Source organism: Lolium rigidum, chromosome 5, assembly GCF_022539505.1.
Source record: "Lolium rigidum isolate FL_2022 chromosome 5, APGP_CSIRO_Lrig_0.1, whole genome shotgun sequence".
In the NCBI taxonomy this organism is placed as follows: Eukaryota; Viridiplantae; Streptophyta; class Magnoliopsida; order Poales; family Poaceae; genus Lolium; species Lolium rigidum.
The window spans coordinates 217,231,031-217,245,475 of NC_061512.1; the positions used below are offsets into that span (position 1 = coordinate 217,231,031).

The window sequence follows — 14,445 nt, forward strand, 5'->3', positions numbered from 1 at the left end:
AACCAAGGATATATATATATATATAGTTTTTGTATGGGGTAATGACAAACAAATTGCTGTAAGGTGTTGCACCGATATTAGTTTGGTCACATATAAAAATATTTTTCAATCTCAATTAGGATAAGTGTTGATTAAAAGGTAGCGCAATGAGCTAGAAGAAGTCTTTGCTAGATTTAGAAGAGTTCTAAATAGTGTGACGGATTCTACAAACGAAGGCAGAATATGTCATTGTTTTGACAATGACTAAGAGTGTTAAGTCGAGGAGTTCTTTGAGAACTTGGTGTAGTTCCGATAGTGTCAGAACTTTGAAGCTATATTGTGTGTGACAATATTAGTGACTTATTTCAGACCGCGGAATTAAGGTTCCACCAGAAGACCGAACATATACGATTAATGCCGACTCATTTGGAAAATGAGTGATGCGTTGAGACGCAAATGAATTGCAAAATACATACGGTTCTGAGCATGTCAGATTCGTTGACTAAAACCTCTCCCGTAAGCAAAACATGATAAGCACCAGAAGGCCAAGGTGTTATATCTTTTCAAATGTAAACTAGATTATTGACTCTAGTGCAAGTGGGAAATCTGTTGGAGATATGCCCAAGAGGCAATAATAAATTAGTTATTGTTATATCTTAGTGTTCATGATAAATGTTTACATCCCATGCTATAATTGTATCAACCGAAACATTGGTACATGTGTGTTATGTAAACAACAAGGAGTCCCTAGTAAGCCTCTTGTATAACTAGCTTGTTGATTAATGGATGATCATGGTTTCGTGATCATGAACATTGGATGTTATTAATAACAAGGTTATGTCATTAGGTGAATGATATAATGGACACACACCCAAATGAGCGTAGCATAAGATCAAGTCATTAAGTTTCATTTGCTATAAGCTTTCGATACATAGTTGCCTAAGTCCTTCGACCATGAGATCATGTAAATCACTTACACCGGAAGGGTACTTTGATTACATCAAACGCCATTGCGTAAATGGGTGGTTATAAAGATGGGATTAAGTATTTGGAAAGTGTGAGTTGAGGCATATGGATCAATAGTGGGATTTGTCCATCCCGATGACGGATAGATATACTCGGGCCCTCTCGGTGGAATGTCGTCCGATTAGCTTGCAAGCATATGATTGGATCATAAGAGATGACATACCACGGTACGAGTAAAGAGTACTTGTCGGTAACGAGGTTGAACAAGGTATGGAGATACCGATGATCGAACCTCGGACAAGTAAAATATCGCGAGACAAAGGGAATCGGCATCGTATGTAAATGGTTCAATCGATCACTAAGTCATCGTTGAATATGTGGGAGCCATTATGGATCTCCAGATCCCGCTATTGGTTATTGCTCGGAGAGGAGTCTCGACCATGTATGCATAGTTCGCGAACCGTAGGGTGACGCGCTTAAGGTTCGATGTCGCATAAGTAGATTCGGAATATGAGATGGAGACCGAAGTTTGTTCGGAGTCTCGGATGGGATCCAGGACATCACGAGGAGGTCCGGAATGGTCCGGAGAATAAGATTCATATATGGGAAGTCATTTTCAGGGTTACCGGAAAAGTTCGGGATTTTTCGGTATTGTACCGGAGGTTCTAGAAGGTTCCGGAGGGTACCATAGTGGGGCCCACCTATCCCGGACGACCAACATGGACCGGAGGGGTCGCATAGGCCCACATGGGCCATGCACACCAGCCCCCCAAGGCCCATGTGGCTGTACCAAGTGGATAAGATCAAATCCCTTGAAAATAGGGACTTAACTTGGGGGGAAGTTCCCCCCTTGTTTTGGCCGACCCAAAGGCTTGGAGGAGGGGCCAAGGCAGCCCCCCACGCCTATATAAGAGGGAGGGGAGGGCTGGGGCGCAGCACATCATTTCCCCAAGCCCTAGCCGCCCCTCTCTCCCTCCTCCTTCTTCCCCGCGCGGCTTGGCGAAGCCCCGCAGAATTTCTCCTCCACCTCCACCATCACGCCGTCGTGCTGCTGGGATTCCGAGGGGATCTACCACACCTCCGCTGCCCGCTGGAACGGGGAGAGGATGGGCTTCATCGACACCGTACGCACGACCGAGTACGGAAGTGCTGCCGGATTGCAGCACTGGGGACGATCGTCTACATCAACAACGAGATCTGATCTCGTAGGCTTTGGAAATCTTCAAGGGTTAGTATCGTATCAATCTCGTTGCTCCGATCTTGTTGATTAGATCTTGGGTGTTCCATAGATTAGATCTTGGATTTATTCGTCTTGCGGTAGGAAATTTTTTGTTTTCTATGCTACGAACCCCTTCACCGCCGCCCTGGAGCCCAGGGCCCCCACCGGGGAAAGCACTGGAAGGCGCCACCCCTGGACCACGGCCACTCCAGAGAAGCAGCGTGGAGCAGAAGGAGCCCACCCAACGTCATCGCCGGCAGCGGCGAGCCCGGCGCGGAGGTCCTCCACCTATCACCGCGCGGGGAGCCGAGGACCCAGATCCCCGCCGCCCCCTTCACCGGCGCAGCGGGCTTCGCCCGGTAGCGCCTCTGGGGGCGACGAGGCGGGGGGAGGAGGGAGAGGGAAGGGGCGGCGGCGATCTAGGGTTACTCTCCCCCGGTCGCCTGGAGGGGGCGACGAGAGGAGAGCGTTTCCAGTTTCTAGATCAATCGATAGCCCATAGAGTACAAAATGTAATACCAAGATACAAAGGTTTTTGTTACATCGTATGATCCAGTAATTACATAATAACTTACAAAATGCGTAGCACAGAGCTAGCATATCATCAGAGTTTGCAACGAACAACATAGACATCATGAATCTCTTCTTCTTCATGTACCACAGGCCGAGGATAGATTTGTAACCCTAGTCATCGTAACTCACTCGTCTATCACATTATTTGCAATGGTAAAGTTACAGCCAAAAATATTTGGTCAATACTTTGAATGTATTGGCAAGATTATACTTTGGTGGACACAAGTAGCAACAATCATTCTTTTATGGCATTAGTAATTTTGCCACAAACCACTACACTTGTGGCATTAACTTATGACAACAAACATTCCACTCATGGTGACAAATAGTTATCACGGTAGGCAAAATGTTTGTAGCGAGAAGGTACACAAAAACACTCTATTTCAACATCACTTAATGGATCACTACAAGTTAACATTTGCCAAACAACAAAATTACATTAGTTTCAGCACAACCACTAGGAGCAATGGACAGATAAGAAGCACAAAATAACCCACATGTTATATGTACAGCTACCCTGTTTCCAATCTGCCTACTATTTACATTTGCAACACACAATATTTTCGCATTTATTTGCTGAATTCAACACATCAGCTCATAAACTTGTTCATTTGTTATCTTCTGGTCATCATTCTCCATAGAGTGGCCAGCATTCTTCTCCTTTCGTGCTATCTGTTTCACATAATATTCATAGACAGCCTACCACTTCTAGAATCGCTTGGGACATCGAGAATTATTCTGCCACATCAAACCTAATTATGATGCACCACGGGACCGTGACACTAGAACTGCTCTATTAGTTTCCAAGACCTACATCGATAGCAAAACATCTATTTTAATTCAGCATGTGGTTTTCTCAAAGATAAATCAATCTTCATATAGTATTTAAATTAAATATTAGTTGGAGCAGTAAAATCATAAAGTACTTCATTTAGTGATTCTAAGAAAGGCGGGGAGTGGTCAAACTGCAGCATTTGTTGAGTTGGTGCAGGCCCGAGTAACTTGATAGTGCCAACAAATTTCACCCGAGCAACAATTAAAACAATAGATAACAAAAGAAGGTCTGAAAGTAGACCAAACACGAAGGTCCCCCCGAAAGTGTATATTAATTCTTCCAGAGCATATAACATCTGACACATGTACGTGCATGTAGTTCAGCAGCACCTCCTGTAAAACATAAGGTATGCTTACAATATTCAGAGAAAAGTAAAAGTGTCATATTGTTCTTAGAGAACCATAAAGTGATATTTTTTTAAGCAATCTACATTAACACAAATATGAGAACAGAGAAGAAATAGCTAGCAACAAGAATAATTCTAGATAGAAAGGAGTCTAACATCTAGTTGCGGGTATATTTCCAAACGAGTATATATGTATCATTACTTAGGTTGCAATGTAAATCACACGTTTGAATAAACATATGTTGGCAGTTGGAGTGGCACGCAAACGTGATTTAGGAAGACGTGTGGCACAATAGTGATTTAGGAAGATATCAGAAGGGAAAGATATGGACAGGAAATCCTTCACCCTGTTAACGTTGGCTACTGGTTGTTTTAGAGGGCTTGAAGCTGTGTCAGTCAGATCATCAATGGGCTCATCCCCCAGACCAGCATCTCCAGATGTACGTTTATGAGACTGGTTAGCAGTGCTATCTTTTGGCCTCCACTTACGTTGTACGCTCGATAGCATCTCCCCGTCCCATACGACCACCACCCGTACGTCCACCACCACGGCCAGTAGCCCTCTAAAACAACCAGTAGCCAACGTTAACAGGGTGAAGGATTTCCTGTCCATATGTTTCCCTTCTGATATCACGTTTGCGTGCCACTCCAACTGCCAACATATGTTTATTCAAGAGCCAAACTGCAGGAAAGTATGTCCCATTAAGGCTTGTGCCAACGCAGGCGCGAGCGGGGGTGGTAGCGCCCGAGGCGGGGCGAGAGAGAGGCGAGAGAGGGGCGAGACGAGAGCGGGAGGCGACGGCGCGGGCGCCCGGCGGTATCGCCCGCTCCCGCCCGGCTACCGCCTGCGTTGGGGGCGAGAGGGAGGCGAGAGGCGGGCGAGAGCGGGGCAGTAGCGTTGGCAGCGAGAGGGAGGCGAGAGTGGGGGCGATAGGCGGGTGAGAGCGGGGCGATAGGCGGGCGAGAGCGGGGCGATAGGCGGGCGAGAGAGAGGCGAGAGGGCGTAACGGCTCCACGTCAGCTAGCCGTTGAGTAGCCGTTGCTGGTTCAAAAAATCCGAAAAAAGGCCAAAAAAACCCCAAAATTTCATCCCCCCCCCCTATAAATCCCCCCCCCCCCCCCCATATGGTTTCACTCACTCCACACCCATTTCATCTCATTGATCACCTTCACTCTCTCAAATCTTCTCCACCATGTCCGGTTGGACTCCACCAGATTTGACCACGTTCACGGATCTGTTGCAGCCCGACGGGTCACCAATAGACCTAGATGGTGTCTCTCCGACACATCGTCGCACCAATGTCGGTTCTTCGCCGCTTCCCGAGTTTTATACTCCTCCGGCACACCACCTCCGGGGCCATATGGCCCATACGCTCCACCTCCGGCGCCATATGGTTCATACCCTCCGCCTCCGTATCCATACCCCCAACCACCTCCAAATGCTCCACCTACAGGTAGCGGGAGTGGCACTGTACCTCCTTACCCACCACCTTCGTACGGTTCATACCCTCCACCTCCGTATCCATACGCGCCATATGGTCCGTACCCCCCACCACCTTCTGAAGCAAGTGCACCAAGCTCCGAGTTTCTGGTGAGTACAGCTCTAGCGAGGCGACGACGGAGGAGGAGCGTCCACCGGGCCGCGATAGGGCCAAGGCCGCGGCACGTAAGGGTCGGAGGAAGGGAAAGGAATCCTCATCAAGCAGTGAGGTAGGAAGTAAATCCTTCGCGATGACGAACATGATGAAGGGTTTAGTGAAGGGTAAGCTGTTCAAGCAATGGAACAAAATGAAAGACCGATCAACCGACGACATGAACGAAGCAGAAAAGCGCAAACATGCGAAGGCCATCAAGATGGTGGAAAAAGAGCTTGGTCTGGAAGATGATGACGACGAGGAGGCGGAGCAGGAAGAAGAGGAAGAGGAGTAGAATTTTTATTTATTATGTAATTTTTAAAATTTGTTATGCAATTTTATTAATTATTATGTAATCGGTAACATTTTAAGTTGAATAAAATAATTTTCTTGCATTATTTTGAATGTCTACAAAAATTCGAGTGAAATAACTTAATCTGAAAAAGAAATGGTGATGTGGAGGAGAGAGAAGTGAGAGCTGGCACTATAGCCTGTGCACTGGCACCGTGAGGTGAGAGTGGGGTGAGAGTGAGGAAAAAGGCTGACGTGGCAGGCTATAGTGAGGTGAGGCATTGGCACCAGCTAATGCCACAGAAATTACAGTACTTTGGGAGCTTTTCGTACTTAACTTTCAAAAACATTTCTTTCCTGACCTTTGCGCAAGAGGAACAAAACGAGCCAGGGGCTGGTTTGAATTCAGCTTCACCCTAGCGCGGTGAAAATCGCCCAACCTTCTTTGAACAGCCGCAAGCTCGACAGCGATCACCTCTCCGAACTAGTTGCGTCAGTACTTAAGAACACTGGCGGCATATATCGTTTAACAAGTACTACTAGAAAACATCTAGAGCCATATCGTTTAACAACAATCACCCTCCTAGCCATCTAAAACCTAATGTTGGTTCGGAAACACCATTAATATTACTAACACACGAGGAAATAAGTACAGTAGGTATCCATGGCATCGTGAAACACATATAACTGAAACTGGTCATGCGTGAGACAGACACTCGAAAGATGTAACTAACATCAGTTACAACAATGCAACACTTATTTATCCGTGGTACGGAAGATTACGTAGCTGAAATGGAATTACTCGCGCTCTATGCCGAGAGGAGCTGCTCACGGCGAGCCTTGTTGAGCGCTAGGAGCTTGTCTCTTGGGGGCAGGGTCTCCTTCACCACGTCGACGGCGAGGATCCGGTCGAACCACGCTTTCATAAGAGGAAGCTCCTCTTCGGTGACGACACTGGCGCCGGACACCTCCTCGATGATTGGCAACCAATGCGCGTACCACCCGACGATAACGTCAAGGTATCCGAAGGCGTCGCCCCCAAAGAACTTCTTCCCCTCCAGGGCCTTCTCCAGAGTTTTCAGACACTGCTGGGCCTCGTGCACCACCTTGCTCTGTGCTTCGCCGGTCGCCGTGAATACCGGGTAGATGGCGGCATTGCACTAGACAAATCCAGACCAATCCTCACATTAGAGCAACTGTGGTGCCTACCTAACTACTACTCCGTACTAAGTACTAAATCTAGGAGCGCTTTACATAAAAGAGCATATTGTACCTTCTCGTCGGCATACTTGGCCCAGAACCTCGCCTGAGCTCGCTCGTAGGGGTCGGCCGGCATGATCGGGTAGCCGTCCTTCCACACCTCGTCGATGTACTCGACGATGATGGCGGACTCGGCGATCGGCTTGCCGTCGTGGAGCAGCACCGGAACCTTCTTGGTCACCGGGTTGTGGCGGAGCAGCGCGTTGCTCTTGTTGGCGAGGTCCTCGTCGATGTACTCGTACGTGACACCCTTCAGCCGGAGCGCCCACTCCACCCGGATGACCATCGGGCTCGCCCACATACCAAACACCTTCACGCCCTTCTCAGCCATTGTTGGAGCTTCGTGCTGCTAGCTGCTGCAAGAGACCAGGGAGACGTCGATGCCTCTTTTTTGAAGCGTAAACAAGTCCAGATCTGGGTTGCCGGGTCATTGTTGGCTACCAAGTAGTCAACACTCCATCGGAAAAAATAGTTTAATGATATGTGGACACGATGTGATGGATGGGATCTTCAGAGGGTTATCTGAGTGTGACACGTGGATCAATACATAAACTACGATATGTGAACTTCCCAAATATCCCCACTAAAAAGAACTTCGCAAACAGTTTGAAATATGTGGTCTGCATTCCGAAGAAGTGAAGTGTAGAAAGATATTGTACAAGACAGAGTGGACGAGTCAAATGGTTAATCTGCAAACAAAATTTGGGACGAACTCTGCAATCCTTACACAAAATGCATTAGTTTTTTTTTCTTTTTTGAGTTGCATGCTGCATTTATCTTCTCCAGCACTCCAAACATAGGGAAGCCAGCAGGGGAGCATACCAAATGCTCACCCGAACAGAAACATGGACCAATTTTAATTGTTTATCTCCTATTCTGTGTGATATTACATCACCGGGGATATGCATTCATACTCCGTCGAAAAATAATTCAAGCTTCAACGGGGATGATACTACTCATCAGCTCATGTGCACATAGCAACTACAGGGAATCTTAGTAACAGAATTTCCCCATCCTATTGTCATGAGCGAGTGCTTTTTGCAGCGTCAGCAATTATAAATTCCGCAAGGCTTCTGCTACATTCCTTGATATCCTTTCATGGATCGGTTCCTGCAGTTAACGAAACAGAGATTAAGTGTTTATTTACTACTAAGCCAGAAACATAAAAACAGTCCTGTACATACCTGTGTATCTGGGATCTCGAACTTGGTATTTGTAATCGTTTCGAACAGAAATATGTACCTGCAGCCGATATTCATGGAAACAGTTATCGAACTACCACAGGATATGATGTTTTCTTCAGTTCCATATAGGCCTGGGCATTCGGTTTTAACCGGAAATTCGGTTCGGTATATTGAGTTTTCTCGTAATTCGGGTAATAAGAAACTACAACCGAAATTATATCGGTTTTCTAGCAAGCCAGTAATTCGGTTAACTGTTAATCGGTTCGGTGTTTGGTTCTAACAGATATATATGACCAAACGTGATAGACTGACAAAAAAAGTAAACATCTGGTATGTGCACTGGCATGCATACAGCCATCTCAACAACGGGACTAATGACCATGCAACACCTACTGTGCTGGAATCCTGAAACAATACGTCCATCCACTAGGTAGTACTACATGTCTAGCCGAAGTAACATGACATCACGTGTTGGAAAAAAAATGCATGGTGATGTATGTGTATGCATGGTTCGCCATCAGTCACTAATCAGCAAACTTGATATACTATACCCTGCATGTTGATGGGGCCAGGATTTTGCCTTTTAGACAGAGAAACTACCAACGCACTAAATTTAACCCTCTGATGGAAAGAGTCTGCTCTCTCTAGTCTGTATCTCGGTTACTTTGGTCTTTTCGGTTAACTAATTGTTAAAACCGGTTTTTATGCCCACCCCTAGTTCCATATACGTAACGAACATCAGTTTGATGGATTATAATTCCCTAAAAAAAGTCAAGAAGCGATGGAAACATACCGCCAAGCAAGTTCAGAAACTAGTTCTTCCGGAGCTTCTGGTAGAATCTGTGTTTCAGAATAATTAGTATGCATAAACCAACTGACAGAATTGACGCGTTGGAAAACATTGGCCATCATTTCCATGGTAAATTTGTGACTGATAGTGAGTTCACTATGGAAAACAAGCTTAAGTAGTGTTAACAGTTGACTGGGAAGAACAATGAGATACCTTATCTTCATATGGGTTGCAATTATTCTTAAACCACAGCCTTAGGAACTCCTGGTGAGAATTTAATCACATTTTAAGCATTTTCATTAGAAAATATATATAGCATTACTGATATACAAAATTGCAGGAGGGTAAAGTGCTACCTTTAGGGTTTCTATATATGTTAAAATTTAGGTTACCTTGTCAACATTTTCAGGTTCAAGGCCAGATTTAAATCTCTCTTCATATGAATTAGCAATCCAATATCTGCTGGAGTCAGGTGTATGTACCTGCTTGTTAGAAGGGAAAATAGCATCATGATTTTGTCAGAAGTAACAACTCAAGAAACTATATACCAGAAAAAAAAAAGTCAAATTATGAACAATTAACTTCCAAGATCAAGAAATAACTGAATATGTCCACATAAAGGTCTCTCGGATGTTTTTGCGTGTACAATTAGTTACTTGGTGCAAAGCACTCACGTCTAGTCATACAGGTTAAATATGCCACACTCAAAAATACAAAAGGTTAAGTGTATACATTAAAACAGCTGTCGAAGTATGACCCGATACTGAAAATGGCAACACAACAGCTTGGTAGTGCACATTTCAGAAGACAACTGCAGGTTAAAGACATGCACTTGCAGTTTAGGCAAGTTGGAGCAATAATTGTATGGCTACCATGTTTATACTTATACACAAGATGGAACCTCATAAAATTTGGCTCTGTGGTGAAGAAAGCATTGAAAAAAGTAACTGAATAGTAGAAGAAAGTATAAGTCGGAAAACACAACCTCATCAATCAACACAATTGTCCCATCAGCTGTTTTTCCGAATTCATACTTTGTGTCAACTAGTATTACTCCATTCTCTAATGCCACTTGCTGCAAGGAGGAAAGCAGTCATCTACAGAGACTATGAATGAGCGGTTGAGCACTGAATAAAAACAATATGCATGTTACAAATAACATGCACGACTCGTTGGATTACATTGTGTCAAAACATTAGACCTGAAAGCAGGCGTGTTTACGGGTAATATCTATGGTCAGATATTATAATAAATGGAGGAGGAACAAGTATCAAAACCAAATGCATTGGTCAATCAAACTTTAGTATGAAGATGTCAAGCATGGTCAGTGTCACTTGTGGAACGCAATTCTTAAACTTGGAGCTTGGTCGGTGAAGTCAACCAAGGAGGATCACTAAACATGGACCTGGGGGCTTCTAGAAAAAAGATGACATAAGAATTTACCTGCCCATATTCAAATAAGCTTAAGGCTTTGCTTCTTGCCTCATCAAAATCATCCTTAGACATCAGCCCTGCCTTGACTATCTGAAGAATAGTGTGACAAGTAAGGGGTAAAATGTAAAGAAAGAAGGTGATGCCAGCAGGTACACTAACATAGAATAAAAGGTAGAGTGCATTGTACCAAACTATTTCTGCGATGAACCACACCACAATGATAATCATAACCCCAGATTCTTGCCACATTATTATTTACGATTACCAAGTAAATGATAAACAACTAGCATTTAAAATCTAATAGAGCAACCTTCTTTACATGACTGAATGATGATCCTTATGTCCTTAACTATTTGCTGGTTGGATCAAAGTGGAGAAATACTAGCAGCTACATCTGGGATGCCAATGTTAGAGAATAATCGAAGGACATTTAGTAATACTCTCCCTCTGTAAAATAGTGATGGCTTGGAGGGGATATAATCCTAACATGTATTTCTCTATGCTCTAGAGTATGGGAAGAAAGGAATTTCAGAAAGAATGGAGAACCTCATCAGGAGTGATAGGGACATCGTGATCAGCAGCTTTAGTTGTTGGCGTGAGGATATTTGCTGCTAGCTTTTGATTCTTTACCATGCCTGCAACAAGGAACCTAGTCATCAACACACAAGAGAGAATCCATATATTATATCAATATTCGTTAGCATACCATCAGGGATGACATTTCCGCAGTAATTCCTCACGCCATTATTATAAACTGTCCATAGTGATGTATCAGTGCTTCCTGTAACGAATCCCCTCGCTGAAAACAAAGTGCTTAGCATTTTCATCAAGATTATGCCTGGTACGATGCAAAGTAGTAGTAGGAGAAATAAGCAAGATATGCAGCATGCATTAGGTCTCACCGACAAATTCAACTGGGAAAACCGAGCACCTTTTGGCAATTGTCACATTCTTATCAGGGCAAGATACCACTGCATTTGGGGTGATATGAGCGGTCCTATTGAACCACCAGAGGCTTGTCTCGTTAAGAACCTGAAAGATGAACATTCATGATTCTAGCATATTCAGGCTCTGAACTTGATTACTCGTGAGAAAGGAGAAGACAATCGTGAAGAATAACAATGCCATTCTACATGACTGTAGACATGACTATGAAAAATTACTCCTTTGAATAGTACATTTTTTTAAAAGCCCGATTTTGTATTCCGCACCAATTTCTGGAGACGGCGCATGTAATGGTAGCATCTAGGAGGAGCATACCTGGCCTTTGAAGGGAATGGAGGCCAGGACACGGTCGAAGGCGCTCTGACGGTCGGTGGTGACCAGCACCAGGTGCTCCCCGCTCTCGTAGACATCTCTCACCTGCGCATCGAGTCAGAAAACGTCACTCAACATAACCTTGGAGAACCTCCTGTAGCAGGTAGGCCAATCACCTTGCCCTTGGCGGCGAGGCGGAGCCCGGGGACGACGAGGTCGAGGTGGGTCTCGCCGAGGCAGTTGGGGATGGCACCGCGCGCCGCGAGGAGTACGGCGTCGCGGTGGCTCGGGTCGGCGGCGAGGAGTGAGGGTGCACCGCCGGCCGCTGCTGCTGCGGCGAGGGGCGAGGTGCGGGGACGGGAGGGGGCCGACATGGAGAGGTAGGAGGGGCGCCGAGTGGCGGGCGAGGAGATGGTGGGGAGGAGAGTTTTGGGCGGGCTCGAGAGGCGAACGGCGGTGGGAGACATCGGAGGTCCTCTGTCGGCGGGTGCAGTGTTTTGCGGCGGGTGTTGCTGCTGGCGGTGGCGGAGGTGGCGGCGGTAGGATGGGTCGGGGATTGCTGGAATTATTCCATTGGGCCGGTCATGGTCGGGTTCGGGCTTTGGATAGTGCCGAATTTCCCAAATACTGTACACCACTGGACTAAAATGATAGGCCGGTGGAGTGTACAGTACCACTTTTTAAAATTTAAATTGTCAGTGTCAAAAAATTCGGAACCAAAATTTTGGGTATTCATAAGATGTGTGTTTACATACCCCGTAACTTTCATAACCAAATTCAAAATATCCTTAGAGAAAAAAAAGAGAAATCCAGCATGAATAGTGTCGACAAAAATACAGAATGACACTATTCACACAATATTTATCTTTTTTTGTTTCTCTTTGTCTATTTTAAATTTGGATTTGAAAATTCTAGACAATGTAAACACATATCTTGTGAACAGCCACAAATTTATTTTAATTTTTTTTGTCACTTACAAATTTGAATTTTGTGAAGTGGTATCATGGTATCATGTGAGGTGTGGTATCTACACTACTTAAAAAGAAAGAATGTGTTCCTTATTCTGCCACACATCAATACGTCAAAGTCGCCGTCGTACCCCTCACTCTGGCCCCACCTCAACCGAACCCGTCTCTACTCCCGCATCGCGTCCTCCACTCTATCCCCTCGCATCCGGTCGCCAACGCATCCGCCTCCTCCTCGTCTATCACCACCTCCACCGCGCAGATCCGGCCGCCATTGCCATCTCCTCGGATACACCATTCATTATGTAGGGCTACAAAAGCACACCTCAAGCCGGAGTAAACAAGCTCCACAACATCCGGAGTTCATATTAGAGTAACCTCTAGAGTGCATAATAGACCGTTGCAATATAGACCGAGTACTAACATAGCATACACACTGTCAACAATAGCTATGAAAGGGGAATAGATCACATCAATACTATCATAGTGATAGTTAACTTCATAATCTACAAGAGATTACAATCATAACCTATGCCAAGTACTACATGATGCACACACTGTCAACATTACATCATGGAGGAGGAATAGACTACTTTAATAACATCACTAGAGTAGCACATAGATTAATAGTGATACAAAGCTCATGATCACATAAAGATCACATGGGAGAGAGAGATGAACCACATAGCTACCGGTAGAGCCCTCAGCCTCGGGGAGAACTACTCCCTCCTCATCATGGGAGACAGCAACGGCGATGAAGATGGCGGTGGTGTCGATGGAGATGACTCCGGGGGCAATTCCCCATCTCGGCGGCGTGCCGGAACAGAGACTTCTGTCCCCCGAAATGGAGTTTCGCGATGGCGGCGGCGTCCCTGGAGTCTTTCTGGAGTTTCTTCAATTGGTGTCGGATTTTTAGGTCACGAGGGGTTTTATAGGCGAAGAGGCAGAGTCGGAGGGGCAACAGGGCTCCCTCACCACATGACGGCGCGGACAGGGTGGGACCCGCGCCCCCCTATGGTGTGGGTCCCCCTTGCCCCCCATCCGGCTCTCCTTCGGTGTTCTGGGACATTCCGGGAAAAATAAGGCCTTGGGCTTTTGTTTCGTCGAATTCCGAGAATATTGCCCGAACAGCCTTTTCCGGAACCAAAACAGCAGTAAAACGAGAACCGGCACCTTGGCATCTTGTTAATAGGTTAGTTCCGGAAAATGCATAAAAACATTATAACGTGTGAGCAAAACAAGTAGGTATTGTCATAAAACTAGCATGGAACATTGGAAATTATAGATACGTTGGAGACGTATCAGCATGCGTGAGCATGTGCCAAGTCAATTTCAAATGAATCATTCAAAGGAGGACACCGCAATAGCATACCATCTTATGAACAGGACAATGCATGTTAACATCAAAATATCATAATATACACTATTAGCTAGTTGAGACTATCCATAAGAAAACATAACCACTAAACAATATCATTCACACATCTTTTTTAAGTTTCATCAAATATACATTAATCAAGTAAACGTTGAAAACAGAAGATAAGTAATATATGTGACGATCCACTTATTAATGTAACCGGTGTTTGATGCTAAGATAAATAGATAATAAAATACAGCCGCTTCAAGTTTAGTCAAATTCATATGTTGCTCAAAAAACAAAGTTTGAAGGTTTGCAAACCGAGGGGTTATTGATGAAGAGGGATGCGGGGACA

The 14,445-nt window shown here is 45.1% G+C and overlaps 2 protein-coding genes across 2 annotated transcripts; both read right to left on the reverse strand.

The window, feature by feature from the left end:
• Positions 1–6,447: 6,447 nt before the first annotated feature.
• On the reverse strand, positions 6,448–7,538 carry LOC124654968 (glutathione transferase GST 23). Its single transcript, XM_047193942.1, has 2 exons — positions 7,117–7,538; positions 6,448–7,003 (listed from the first exon to the last, which is right to left on the reverse strand). The coding sequence occupies exons 1-2, from the start codon at positions 7,432–7,434 to the stop codon at positions 6,653–6,655; spliced, it is 669 nt and encodes a 222-aa protein (XP_047049898.1). The 5' UTR covers positions 7,435–7,538; the 3' UTR covers positions 6,448–6,652.
• A 412-nt stretch (positions 7,539–7,950) lies between these two features.
• Positions 7,951–12,250, reverse strand: LOC124652518 (phosphoribosylaminoimidazole-succinocarboxamide synthase, chloroplastic-like). Its single transcript, XM_047191534.1, has 12 exons — positions 11,945–12,250; positions 11,772–11,873; positions 11,414–11,543; positions 11,218–11,310; positions 11,058–11,146; positions 10,521–10,601; positions 10,063–10,152; positions 9,470–9,559; positions 9,291–9,341; positions 9,081–9,127; positions 8,288–8,345; positions 7,951–8,213 (listed from the first exon to the last, which is right to left on the reverse strand). Exons 1-12 carry the CDS (start codon positions 12,233–12,235, stop codon positions 8,157–8,159), a joined length of 1,179 nt encoding a protein of 392 aa, XP_047047490.1. The 5' UTR covers positions 12,236–12,250; the 3' UTR covers positions 7,951–8,156.
• Positions 12,251–14,445: the final 2,195 nt, after the last annotated feature.

Excerpts from the sequence above, each read along its gene's own strand:
- LOC124654968 (XM_047193942.1), bottom strand. The coding sequence starts at position 7,434 with ATGGCTGAGAAGGGCGTGAAGGTGTTTGGTATGTGGGCGAGCCCGATG. Across the intron at positions 7,004-7,116 it reads CCAAGTATGCCGACGAGAAG|TGCAATGCCGCCATCTACCC; the intron begins GTACAATATGCT and ends GGATTTGTCTAG.
- LOC124652518 (XM_047191534.1), bottom strand. The coding sequence starts at position 12,235 with ATGTCTCCCACCGCCGTTCGCCTCTCGAGCCCGCCCAAAACTCTCCTC. Across the intron at positions 11,544-11,771 it reads CCATTCCCTTCAAAGGCCAG|GTTCTTAACGAGACAAGCCT; the intron begins GTATGCTCCTCC and ends TTCATCTTTCAG. Across the intron at positions 9,128-9,290 it reads GCAACCCATATGAAGATAAG|ATTCTACCAGAAGCTCCGGA; the intron begins GTATCTCATTGT and ends TCTGAAACACAG.